The sequence below is a fragment of the Callorhinus ursinus genome, unplaced genomic scaffold, assembly GCF_003265705.2.
Source record: "Callorhinus ursinus isolate GAN/ISIS: 27379988/994484 unplaced genomic scaffold, GSC_fseal_2.0 scaffold8, whole genome shotgun sequence".
NCBI classification, from domain to species: Eukaryota; Metazoa; Chordata; class Mammalia; order Carnivora; family Otariidae; genus Callorhinus; species Callorhinus ursinus.
Window position 1 is genome coordinate 60,840,701 of NW_027397070.1, and position 13,121 is coordinate 60,853,821.

Below are 13,121 nucleotides of genomic sequence, written 5' to 3' on the forward strand. Positions count from 1 at the left end.
TTCCTTTAGGAAAAACATAATTTCACTCCAGCATTGATGTGGTTAGAGGACAGAGTGCTTCAGTTGACTGAATTTTCTAGCGAACGAAGGGATATTCCACCAATGTAAATAACCACCTGGTACAAAGACAGCCCTGTGTATGCTCTCCACCCTCTGCCAATAGAATTCGTTTTTAAAAGGACGCCTCTATCTTACTGATTTCTCATTACTTCTCTCACTTTATCATTTTTTTAAAAAATCAAAAGTGCTATTAGTTAATCAAAGACCTCACTTATTTTCTTTTAGGAGAAATAAAAAAATAGCAAGAACACCATATGACAAAGATTTTATTTAAGAAGCAAAACACTGAATAGAAAGTCAAATATCTTCCCATATTGTCCATATTATTTATACTTTGTGTATATAATGCATTTAATTCCTCCCATGGTCCAGAAAAGGTTCAAGACAAATTATTTGGATTTAACGAAGAAAGGAAAAGAAGAAAGATTAGAGACATAAAATGATATTAGAAAGAGACTCAAGATGCATGCCAGACCACAATTTTATGTGATTCAGGCTTGAGCTGTGAGGCTTTCTAGCCCCAATTTGATAAAAGAGGGACCCACTTCACAGCATTCCTATGGAAAACAGAACAGCTGGTCAAAAGCAGCTCAGCTATGGTTGGTACTAAGATCAGAAAGGAATGTCTTCTTGGAGATTCCTTAGAGAGGACACCATTCTACTTCTACTAAGAACACTTGTTACCAGTTTCTACTAAAATAGTTGCTTAAATAACTGACTGCTCCACATTGTTATCATACCCAGTTACCCAGGCCTGGGGCAAAATGATCTCTTGCCTCATCCAATCTTAAGCACAATTTATTAGTTTCCTATTATTGCTGTAAAAAAAAAAAATCAACATAAACTTCATGGTTTATTAACAACACACACTTGTCTTCTTGCAGGTCTGGCGATCAGAATTCTAAAACTGGATCTTATAGAGCTAAAATCAAGGTGATACTGAGCCGCACTCTTTGGGGACACTAGAGAAATATCTAATTGGCAGCTTCCAGAGGCTGCCCGCACTCCTGGGCTCATGGCCCCCTTCCAGCAATGGCATCAATCCAGGCTCTGTTTCCACTGCCACATCCCCTTCTCTCCCTCTGCTGTCATCTCACATCCCCCTCTCTTGAGTCTGACCCTCCTGTCTCCCTCTTATAAGGACCCTGTGATTACACGGGGCCCACTTGGATCATCTAGGATAATCTCATCTCAAGAGACTTAACTCAATCACATCTGCAAGGTCTCTTTGCCAGGCGAGGAAACATATTCACAGGTTTCAGGTTAGGACACAGACATCTTGAGGGGTGTGGGTATCTTTATTCAGCCTACCACATAAGACTCCATCATTTATCCATTTGCAGCTACCTAAATTGTAAGGATGGTGTCAGAAAACAGCAATGCAAGGCCAAACCTATATGGTAACAGTAAAGCAACCAATAGGGAACTTAATAAAAAAAGTTGTAATTCAAGAGTTAATCACAGAATCCTTTTAAGTAGCAAGTTCACCTTCTGTATTCCAAATAATATGATACAACAAAAATGTTATTTACACAATTTTTTTGTCAGGAACACAATGGTTATAAAAAGAAGCACACCTACACAAAAACTTGAGTGTGAAGTAAAGTAACTGCAATACCAAGTACTGTACTAAAAATTGGGAACTTTACCTCCCTTCTCTCTCTGCGGTCACAGGGGAGAATGCCTACTGAATATTAAAAAAAAAAAAAAAAAAAAGGTGAGACAGCCAGCTCACTCAGTACTTTAGGAAGGTATAAAGTCCAGGCAGCTTACTTGATTTTTGGAGGAACAGCTATAACTGAGCCCAAAGGGACACTGCTAGGGACAAACATAATGAGGGAAAGATTCTATTTTAGACCCTATTCATCTTCCCTGACAAACCAGAGGAATGTAGGAGTGCTCACACCTTTGAGGTGCATAAAGAGATCTGTAAATCATTATGGGAGCTCAAAGGAAATAACTGTGACAACCCCTCCCTCTCACTGCATTCTGGGACTGACATCTCTCAACAGTGTATTTAATTGCGAAGTTTCAGTCAACACATGATGTTATTATGTTAGATTTTTCCCTAGAGGAGTTTTCACCAAGCATCAGCTTCTTTTTCACAGGAAGAATTCAATCCTGCCCACCAAACCACTTGTGTCTCCAGGAAGCTGAGGTTTCAAGGTTCTTTCTTGCCATGGAGTAGAGATTAATGTTGGGTCCGAGAGGACAGGAGACTTGCCACCTGAGAAGGTTTTCTCCCCAGTAGACTACAAATACAAAATACACTTGAATCCCTCTTGACTTAAGGACTGAGGACTGAGATTTATCCCAGGGATGCAAGACTGGCTTAACATCTCCAAATTAATTAATGTAATACACCACAACAATAAAACAAAAAACAACCACCACATGATCATCTAAAACTGGATCTTATAGAGCTAAAATCAAGGTGATACTGAGCTGCACTCTTTGGGGACACTAGAGAAATATCTAATATCTAAACATGATCATCTGCATCGATGCAAAATAAGCATTTGACAAAACCCAATGCCTTTTCATGATAAAAACACCCAAACAGACTAGGAAAAGAAGAGAAATTCCTCAACTTGATACAGGGCATCTATGAAAAACCCACAGCTAACTTCATATTTAATGGTAAAAGACTAAATCCTCCCCCCTAAGATCAGGAACAAGGCAAGGATGAGTGATCTCACCAGTTCTACTGAACATTGTACTAAAGGTTCCAGCCAGGGCAATCAAGCAAAAAACTTAAATAGAAGACATGCACATTGAAAAGGAAGAAAATCTTATTCTATCTGCAGATCTTATAAGTAGAAAACTTACAAGTTTCTTATAAGTAGAAAACCCTAAGACATCCACTAAAAACTACTGGAACTAATAAGCTAATTCGGTAAGGTTGCAGGATACAAGATAACAAACAGAAATAAATTATATCTCTATATATTTACAATGAACAATCCAGAAATTAAAGTAAAAAAAAATCCTTTTATAGCAAAATATTTAGGAATAAAGTTGACAAAAGAAATACAAACTTATACTTTGAACACTATAAAATGTTGGGTGCCTGAGTGGCTCAGTCTCTTAAGCATCTGCCTTTGGCTCAGGTCATGATCCCAGGTCCTGGATAGTCTGCTTCTCCCTCTGTGCCTCCCCCTGCTTATATACATTCTCTCTCTCAAATAAATAAATAAAATCTTTAAAAAAAGAAAAGAAAACTACAAAATGTTGTTAAAAGAAATGATCTAAATAAATGAAAAAACATTTCATGTTCCTGGATCAGAAGACTTAATATGCTAAAATGGCAATACTCCCAAAACTGACCTACAGGTTCAATGTGATCCCTACCAGAATGCCAGTTGGCCTCTTTGCAGAAACTGACAAGCTAATCCTAAAATTCCTATGGTAATTCAAGAGACCCAGAATAGCCAAAACCATTTGGAAAAAAGAAAAATAAGATTGGAGGACTCATGCTTCCAAACTTCAAAACTTACTAAAAGGTTGCAGGGGTCAACACAGTGTGGTGCTGGCATAAGGATGGACAGTCTAGAAATAAATCCATATATCTACGGTCATTTGATTTTTGACAAGGGTGCCAAGACAATAAAATGGGGAAAGAATAGTCTTTCAACAAATGGATCAAATGGATCAAAAACCTAAATGTAACAGCTCAGACCATAAAACTCTTGGAAGAAAACAGGCATAAGCCTTCTTAAGGTTGGGTTAGTCAATGATTTCTTAGATACAACACCAAAAGCACAAGAAACAAAAGAAAAGAGATAAATTGGACTTCATCAAAACTAGAGACTTTTGTGCCTATAAGGCACAAAAGCAAAAAAACTCACTTTACGGGAGAAAATATTTGCAAGTCACATATCTGGTAAGAGACTTATATGTAGAATACATAAAGATTCACATTTCAATAATAAAAAGACAAATTAACCAATTAAAAATGGGCAAAGGATCTGAACAGACATTTCTCCAAACATACACAAATGGCTAATAAGCACACAAAAAAACACTTAACGTCATTAGTCATTAGGGGAACACAAATCAAAACCACAGTGAGATACCATCTCATACTCACTAGCATGGCTACAAGCAAAAAGATAACAACGAATGTTAACAAGGATGTAGAGAAACTGGAGCTCTTGTACACTGGGACTGGGACCATAAAGGTACAGCCACTTTGGAAAAGTTACAAAGTTAAACACAGACTTAAGGTGTGATGCAGTAATTTTACTCTTGGAATGTACTCAAGAGAAACAAAAACACAGATCCACACAAGAAACTTATACATTAATGTACAAAGCAGCATTATTCACAACAGCCAAAAGGTGAAAATAACCCAAATGTCAGTCAACTAATGAAGAGATAAACAAAATATGGCATATCCATACAATGGAATAGTACCTGTCAATTTAAAAAAAATGAAGTGAAGATACATGCTGTAACATGGATGAATCTTGAAAACACTATGTTCAGGCTACATATTGTAAAATTCTATTATATGAAATGTCCCTAGGCAAATGCACAGAGAGACAGAAAGTAGAACTAGCAGTTGCCTAGTGCTGGGGATGGGTGGTGAAAATGTGGAGTGGCTGATATAAATGGGCAAGACGTTTCTTTTTAGGGTGATGGAAACATTCTAAAATTAGATTGTGGTGATGGTTGTATAACTCTATAAATACACTAAAAATTCACTAAATTGTACAATTAAAACAAGTGGATTTTATGTAAATTATATCTCAAAAATTCTGCTTAATAAACATTGCTGCACTGCGCCTGGGTGGCTCGGTTAAGTGACTGCCTTCAGCTCAGGTCATGATCCTGGAGAAGCAGGGAGTCTGCTTCTCCCTCTGACCCTCTCCCCTCTCATGCTCTCTCCCAAATAAACAAACAAAATCTTCTTTAAAAATTAAAATAAAAAAGCAAACATTGCTGCATCCACCTTTCTCTTTCTCTCCAATCACTTGTTCTGGGGGAGGCCGCTGTCATGTCATGAGGACATTCAAGCAGCTGTATAGAGAGGTCCCCATGGAAGGAAATGAAGCATCCTGCCAACAACACGAGAGTGAGCTGTCCTAGAAGGGGAATCTCCAGCCCCAGACAAGTAAATCTTCAGGCGACTGCAGTTCTGGCCAACGTATTGACTACAATCTCCTGAGAGATCCTGAGTCAGAACCATCAAGCTAAGCATCTCCTGAATTCCTGACCCACAGAAATCATGTTGCTTTAAGCCACTAAGTTTTGGGGTAATTTGTTACACAGCAGTATATAATTAATACCCCTTCCTTGACCCTCTCTTCAGTGTTAGGCTCTCTCTCCTGATGAAGGATGTCTAAGGAAATGTCTTCCCAGCAGCCCTTCCTCTCCTAAGTTTGGGTTCACCTCCATCAGCATGTTCACTGTAGTAGCTGTCATGTTAGTAAATCATGATCCCATTCCCTGGCCTTAACTGATGATCTGAAAGTAGGCATCTGACCAAAGCCAGGTCAGTAAGGTCCTGCCCTGAAATTTCTATACCTGAAGCTGTGGAAAAGGCAGTGTCTCTGCCTAAAGCTTGTATGATGTAAAACCTGGGGTCTGCCAGCAGCCATGTTCTTTCCCATGTGGGAAAAGGTAGATGGCAGTGGAGAGGGATGAAGCCCATCATGTGGAAATAAGAAAAGATTCAAGATGGAGGGAGTACAGAACATATGTCTCTGGTTCCAAGGATTCCTGATACAACCCTGCCCTTACTATGGAAGAATGTATCTGTCTTGTGACCCCACCATCTACAACAGCACTCAGTACTTAAGAGGTAATGAAATATTTATGAAATAAATGAATGGGTAAGATAATCCAATATCCTTCCTATAATACCCCCCTCTTTCTCTTTCTCTTTGCTGTTGTTCAATAGAGAGATTTGAGTATTTCAAAACTAAAAGTCCTAACCTCTTTTTTGCTACCTTTATACTCTGTATCTCTCTATTATTATACTTATGGCAATATATCCTAATTACTGGCTCACATGGCCTCCTGCCCTACTATCAGAGGGCAAGATATTTGCTTAGTCATTTTTGGTATCATCAGCACCATTTAGTCTAGAAAACAGAAAGTGTCAAGAAATATATGTTTAACTGATGTAATCAATCCTTTACTCTTCATTCTTCAGTTTTTATAATTACTGTCCCCAATTTATCAACCTCCTAACATTTACAAGATACTGGGAGACAGGATAAACCACTGCTTGTGGCTTGGTCGTGCATTTTCATCAATTCAATGAATTCATTCAACAAATATCTGAGTACCTACCATACGCCAGGGCCTGAAAATGGAAAAAGGACATGGTGTCTGCCCTCAAGAACCCTACAGTCTAGCACAGACAAGTACACTGACTATTACAGTGTGTTAGATGTTACTGAAGATATACACACAGGCTGCTAAGCAGTAGCAGGGATCATGGGGAGTTCTACTTCAGAAGGCAAGACAGACACAGAAAAAGATGACAGCCAGCAATGTGACATGGGCTAAGCACCAAATGAGTGATTTGTTTTCTAAGTTACATGGGGTTAGTCTGCACACTTTAAGAAAAGGTACCACCATGGAGTGATTTTCAGACTTTGCATGCAACCAACATCTCCTGAGTGCCTTACATGTGCCGAGCAAACTGCTTTGCACTCTTTGAGCAGGCTCGCATTCAACTCTCACATTTTGTAGTCGAGAGATATGAGTCTGAAAGAGTGAAGTGACTTGCCCAAGTCTACACAGCAAGTAAGTGGCAGAGCTAGGATTTAGAATTAAGTCTTCCAATTCCATGTCCGAGTATACCATGCTATGCAATCTACACAACTGGAACACTTTCCATGTGGCTTTCATTGGCTTTTCAATCATCCTAGAGCATACAATACAGTGTTGGGCACATATGGGCAATCACCAACTGCTGACTTGATATGGCTATAATGTTTGTCCACATTTTGAGAAGCAAAGAACTGTATCAGATCAAATTACTTTGGTGCCTATTATAACATCATGTGCTGACAAGAGTGCAGTTGGCTGAAGATGAGCAAATCTTTCAAGCTATATTTTAACAGTACTTTTGACCACTATATCCGGTCAGTTGTTCCAATGTTCAGTAATAAATCAAAATGACTGTTCATTTCCTTTGACAGTTAACAGTACTAATGAATTCAGTATAATCTCACCATCTATCAGAAAAATTTCTAAAACGCAAACTTGAAGGTGATGATTCACATGGTTAGCCGGGAAGGAGAAGTAAAGCAGTACTCATTGCTTTCTACAAAACTAGCATTGTTTGCAAAACCCAGAAACTGAGCAATTGGTTGACTACTAATAACAAGTAGGCTGCTCTCTGGTCATTTAGCAAAAAGCTCCTTGTTGCACCATGGCCAGGGGCTGAGGAGCATATGACTTCAAGTAGCTTTTGTGTGATACAGCATAATTCTACCTATATAAATCAGTGAAGTGTTACATAAGATTTTTAAAAAAGAAATTCAGTATCTCCACAGCAGAGAGCACCTGACACTGAGCCTGGCACAAATCAGATATTAATACTGAATAAGTGTTTACTGAAAAAAAAAATGACTTAATGGCCTTCTGAAAACGTAAGTTGTCTACTAAATGAAAAGAGAAAAAAACCAACCAAACCCACACAGATTATGTTAGGAACTCAAAAGATTATGGGGTAACTAGTTCAAGATACGTAAGAAATTCACAACGACCAAAAAAAAAAAAAAACGTTGAAATGAGTAAACACGCATTTGACAACCCTCTTAAATTAACTCACCACACAGGCACTCGGTGGAATGCTAACCAGCCATCTCATTAGAAATAAAAACGAAAAGAACAGGTGACAGATCTAACTTTACAATCTGTTCAAAACGGTAACAAGGTGTACTTGGCATACACCTGAAATCTGCTGCATAAGCTCTGTTTCTACATAATAAAAGAGTATCTCTATATGCCAAACAAGCTGAATCATAAACCTTAATAAATGCTCACACGAACACTGAATAGTAATAATGAACTCTTTAAATGTATTAAAATGTATTGTCCAGAAATGAAAAAATATCTCTAATACCAGACTGGGCTCCACAAATCTAAACCCAAACTGTACTGATTAGTCCAAATAAACATTTTCCAAAATGAACAACTCGGACCCACACAACGAATAAAGTAATCTAACAAGTATAAAGCTTGGAGCAACTCTAGTGATCTCAAACGTTAGAACATTAGAACGTGAGCGCTTAAGCGGACTGGTTTAGCCGCTTTTACTTAGAGCTTTACATTTACAGAGCCTTCTCAAAAGACCTCTGAAAGAATTCAAGGCCAAGTATAGTATTTCATGATAATTGCAAATAAAAGCGCTCAGACCCTGAGCCCGCGATCCCTCTCTGCCTCACTACAGACCCGACTCATGAAAAGCCTTGGGGACAGCCACCCCTTGAGCTCGTACAGGACCCTGGCACCTCAGGGGATGGTTCCACAAACCCCCACCGGGACCACCTCTAGGGAAGCAGAGGAGTGGAGGAGAAGCGAGTCAGGCTCCAAAACAAAGCGTCGTTCACCCCACACAGAGGCAGGCGCACCTTTCGCCCCGGACAGGATGCAGTGACCGATCAGTCACCTGTGCGGGAAGGGGGCGCGAAGACATCCTCAGAGACTAGTGCCAACAGGCAGCTGTCCGCCGCTTCGCGGGCCCCAACGCCCTGCACCCGCAGCGCCTTCCCGGGCTCGGGAAAACTTTCGGCCCGCGCCCCCCGGGTGCGCCCCCACCGCCAGGTACCCCCGGGCTTCAGCCCCGCCCGCGAGGCCCCGCCCCGGGCCCGCCCCCCGCGCCCACTTCCCGGCCCCGCGCCCCCAGCCCGCGCAGGCACCCGCGTGCCCTCGGGGCGCGCCCCCGCGCCGGGCCCGGCCGCCAGAGGGCGAGGTCGCTCACCCGTCCGCAGCTCGTGCTTGACAGTGAGGAGCTGCTCTCCCCCGGTGCCGCCGTCCCCGCTGGTCCCCGCGGCGCCGCCGCCGCTGCCGCCCTCCTCCATCTTCTCCCTTTTCCGATCCCGCGGGGTCCTACGCGGGGATCCAGGAGACAGCGGACGCCCGGCCCCTCAGAGGTCCCGCTGCAGACCCAGGAGCCGGGGTGCGGCAGCTCCAGAACTCGGACGCAGCGACGAGTCTCTTTCCCGCTCTGGCCGCACCGCTCGCTCCTCCGCCTCCTCCCCCTTCGGCGGGCACCGCTAGTACCGCGCAACCAAACCGCCCCCTGTTCCGCCGCCTCCTCCTTCGGGCCGCTCCGCCCACAGTCAGCAAGGTAGAGGAGCCATTCTAGCCGCTATCGCTTATTGGGCACAGGGCGCGCGCATCTGTCAACGCCGGCTCTCATTGGGCAGTCCTCTCTGACGCTTCAGGGGCCGCCCCGCCCCGCTCCTCGAATTGTTGTTGCTTGGCGGGGAGGCAGGAGAGGGAGAAACGCTACCGCTCCGATTGGTGAGAACTGAGATTCTGCCCCGCCCATTCCCGCTGGTGCGCACGCGCATTCAGGACCTTCCCTTCCCTGACCTACCCAGAACGGTCACACCCCTTATTCCCCAGCTTCGATCTGTTAGTAAACAGTGTCTAGTAGTCAGGAGGACTTGGAGTCTGTGATTGGCTATTGCTGAAAGAGGCGGGGATGGCTGATTGGAATGTTTGGTCCGCCAATCACCGTGGACAGAGGAGGGGCCTGAAGGGAAGCGCTTCTCACACACGTGTTTGCGGACGTCTGAGGGTCCCAGCCGGCGAACCACAGGGGTGTGCCCAGCTGGAAGACGGCGTGTCTTAGGAAGGTGTTACTTGAGCTAGCGTGCTCTATACCAGTTAAGTGGAATTTGTGCGTAAGTGCAGGGGGTTCTTAGACATTGCAAAAATTCGCAATCCCAGCTCGCCATGAGGACGTTTGCAAAGGATAGGTATTTCCATTTTGTACAAGATACATACAAGGCACCAAATGGATACAGAGAGTAATAAAATACAATACAATCCCTGCCCCTAAACAGCTTTCAATACAAACGTGAGAAACAATTTGTATACACACAGGAAATATAAAGCAGAATTTGGGGGAAAAAACACAAACAGAATGACACAGATGACAATAATTATTCTCGGTAGGGGACCTGGGAAAGGCTTCTAGGGCAAGGAGGAATTTGAGATAACCAACTTAAAGGATGGGTAAGATAGAAATATCAGCAGCAGATCTTTCATGCAGAAATGGTAACTGTGAGCATAGCCTAGAGGTAGAGAAGGCAAGGGTGGGTTAAATGATTAATAAGACTGGATGGAAGCATGACCTAAGAGAGAGAGAGCTAAAAAGGTAAGGTGCTGTCAGACAATGGAGAACACTGACTACCATACTAAACAGTGCAGGTTTTAGTTAGTACAGGTTGGGGAGTCCCAAAGAGTAGTTACAATATCAAAGCTGTTCTTTTGGAAGTTAGCTTCAGTTACAGTGAGAAGGATGGACTTAGGAGAGGAGAAAGCTAACAGGGCGAGAATACCGTTGGAAAGATAGAACTGTTAACCTGAGAACTATCGGGAACTACGCGGTAAACTTTTACAAGCAAAAGGAGTTTATTCAGGAATAGCAAAGAATTACAACTTCGGATGCACAAGCTGTGGTAAAACTATAGGCAACTCCAATAAACAAAGGAGAGGAATGTTTTTTAATAGAGAAGGAGGAAGTTGGCCGGGGTTGTTTTGAAGGAAAGTTCATTGGAGAAAAGCAAGAGTTCAGGGGGATGATGGTTTCTCATTGGCTGAGTTGCATGGGTAGTCAATTTCATGTAGGAGAGGCAATGTACATCTTTCCCTGTTGGAGCCTGTAACTGAGGGTTCTTTCCTCTTGTCTATTCACCTATTGGAGTCGGTAATTGCCAATTTTCCCCCCTAATTGCTGTGGAATAGTAGGCTCCCCCTTCTCACCTCCTGACTCCACTTTGGTGAGGTTTCCTTTTTTTGATTTTCACAGAATTTACGGGGGCCTAATTTCTGGCAGTGGACCTGAGAATGGGAAAGGGGGAAGATTAAAGATGGGCATTTGGATGTATTTCACATAGAAGTGACCTTTTAAACTAAGCATGGATTAGGTCAAAGATCAAACACTCTCTGTAGAGGATCAAGCAATAAATATTTTAGGCCTTGCAGGCCAAGTGGTCTCTTTCACAGCTACTCAACTCTGCTATTGTAGTGTGAAAGCAGCCATAGACAATAAGTAAACTAATGGGTATGGCTGTGTTCCAATAAATTTTTATTTATGGACATTGCAGTTAAATTTCACATAATTTTCATATAATAAAGTATGTTCTTCTCCTTGTAATTCCTTTCAACCATTTAAAAATATAAAAGCCATTCTTAGTTCTTGGGCTATAAAAAGCAGGCAGTAACCAGATTTGGCCTGCAGGCCATAGTTTGCAGACTCCTAGATTAGACTGCTGTGGAAGAGAAAGCAGAGAAGGCTTGACAGCCCCTCCAGGTTGCCTGAGCAACCTAGGCTTACCTGTCTGGAACATTTATCCCACTAAACCATGACTGTCGACTCACTTGCTTTTCTCCTGCATAAGTAGTGTGCTATTTGGAACCAGGGAATGACTGTATACAATTGTTCATTTGTTCACTCAACAACTTTTGCACCAGCTATATACCAAGTATTGTGAAAGACACTAGAAACACAGTGGAAGCAAAACAGATGTAATCCTTGCTCTCATAGAGCCTACAGTCTAGAAATGGAAATAAATATTAAGTAATCACATAAAGAAATGTAAATTTTCCATAGTGATCATGCTGTAAAGGAAAACAAAAGGCTGCTACAATAAAATATAATGGTGGGGGGGGCTGATTTAGGTTGGAGGAACCTGAAGGCCTTAATAAGGAAGTATTATTTAAGCTGATTCTTTAAAGATGAGTAGGTTTTAACCAGGATGTGGCAGGAACTGGTCTGCTGCTCACCAATCTCATTTCCTCTTCCTGGACACACAGGAAAACTACTTTTTTTTCCCCTTTGCAGTTAGGTGAGGGTCATGTGCCTGTGATCTGGCCAACGGGGTGCGGGCAGACATGATGTGAGCCATTTCCAGGCCTGGCCAGAGAACCCCCTGCATAGTCACTTACGTTTTCTTCTCTTCCCACAGCAACTACAAAGGCCATGTTTTGAATATGGGGGTGCCACCAGAAGAAGAGCCCCCTGACCTACATCAGACTGTGATGTGAACAATAAATAAACCTCAGATATAAACTACCAAGATGTTGGGGTTGTTTGCTACCAAAGAAAAATCTAGCCTATCCTGACTATTTCACAAGGGAACTGTTGGAGGAGGAAGGGTGGGGGAGAAAATTTTAGGAAGATGCAGATGCCAAGTCCCAAGGCAGGCAAAGCGTCTATGTATGTTAGGGGTTGAGAGAAAGCCCGTGGGGCCATAACACAGTGAGCGAGAGATGAGGTTAGGGAGGGAGGCAGAGACACAACCATGAAGTGTATGGAAGGCCTTATTAATATTTTTGGAGTTTTTCCTGTGTGAAGTCTGAAGCAATGGAAGGAATGTAAACAGGAGAATGATATAATGGAATATGATTTTCAAAAGGCCACTGCAGTTAGTGTTTGGAGCCTAGGCTGGAGGAAGCAAGAAAGGATACAGGGAGATCAGTTGGGAGGTTATCACTGTAGTATGGGCAAAGGATGGCAATGGGTGCAGTAGATGTGGCAAGGAATGGAATGTTTCTGGATATGTATTTTGGTCATCATAAAGGATTGGATTTGCTGGGTGAGGAAAAGGGGGCCCCTGAAATGACACTGAAGTTTTTTAGCATGAGCAACTAGGTGGATGTAAGAGGATGGTGGTATCATTTAATGAGAGGGGTGAGTCAAAGGGAAGAGCATATTATCAGAGTGAAGATTTTGAGACATCCAAGCCAATATTAAGTAGCTATGTGGATATATGAGTCTGGAGCTCTGCAGAGAGGTCTAGCATAGAGATAGATATAAATTTAGGAATCACTGGCAGATAGATGGTATTTGAGGCCAGAGATAT

General features: G+C 42.4%; 1 protein-coding gene and 1 long non-coding RNA gene across 2 annotated transcripts in view; one reads left to right on the forward strand and one right to left on the reverse strand.

Annotated features, from left to right (window-relative positions):
• The window catches only part of RPS6KA5 (ribosomal protein S6 kinase A5), a 177,802-nt gene extending 168,499 nt beyond the window's left edge, over nucleotides 1-9,303 (reverse strand). Inside the window, exon 1 of the mRNA XM_025869468.2 lies at nucleotides 9,005-9,303. Within this exon, the coding sequence (XP_025725253.1) occupies nucleotides 9,005-9,104 (100 nt within the window). The 5' untranslated portion in view covers nucleotides 9,105-9,303. The remainder of the gene's footprint in view (nucleotides 1-9,004) is intronic.
• Nucleotides 9,245-12,335, forward strand: LOC141373299 (uncharacterized). Its single transcript, XR_012379131.1, has 2 exons — nucleotides 9,245-9,373; nucleotides 12,225-12,335. It is a non-coding gene; the product is annotated as an uncharacterized lncRNA (long non-coding RNA).
• The last annotated feature ends 786 nt before the right edge of the window (nucleotides 12,336-13,121 follow it).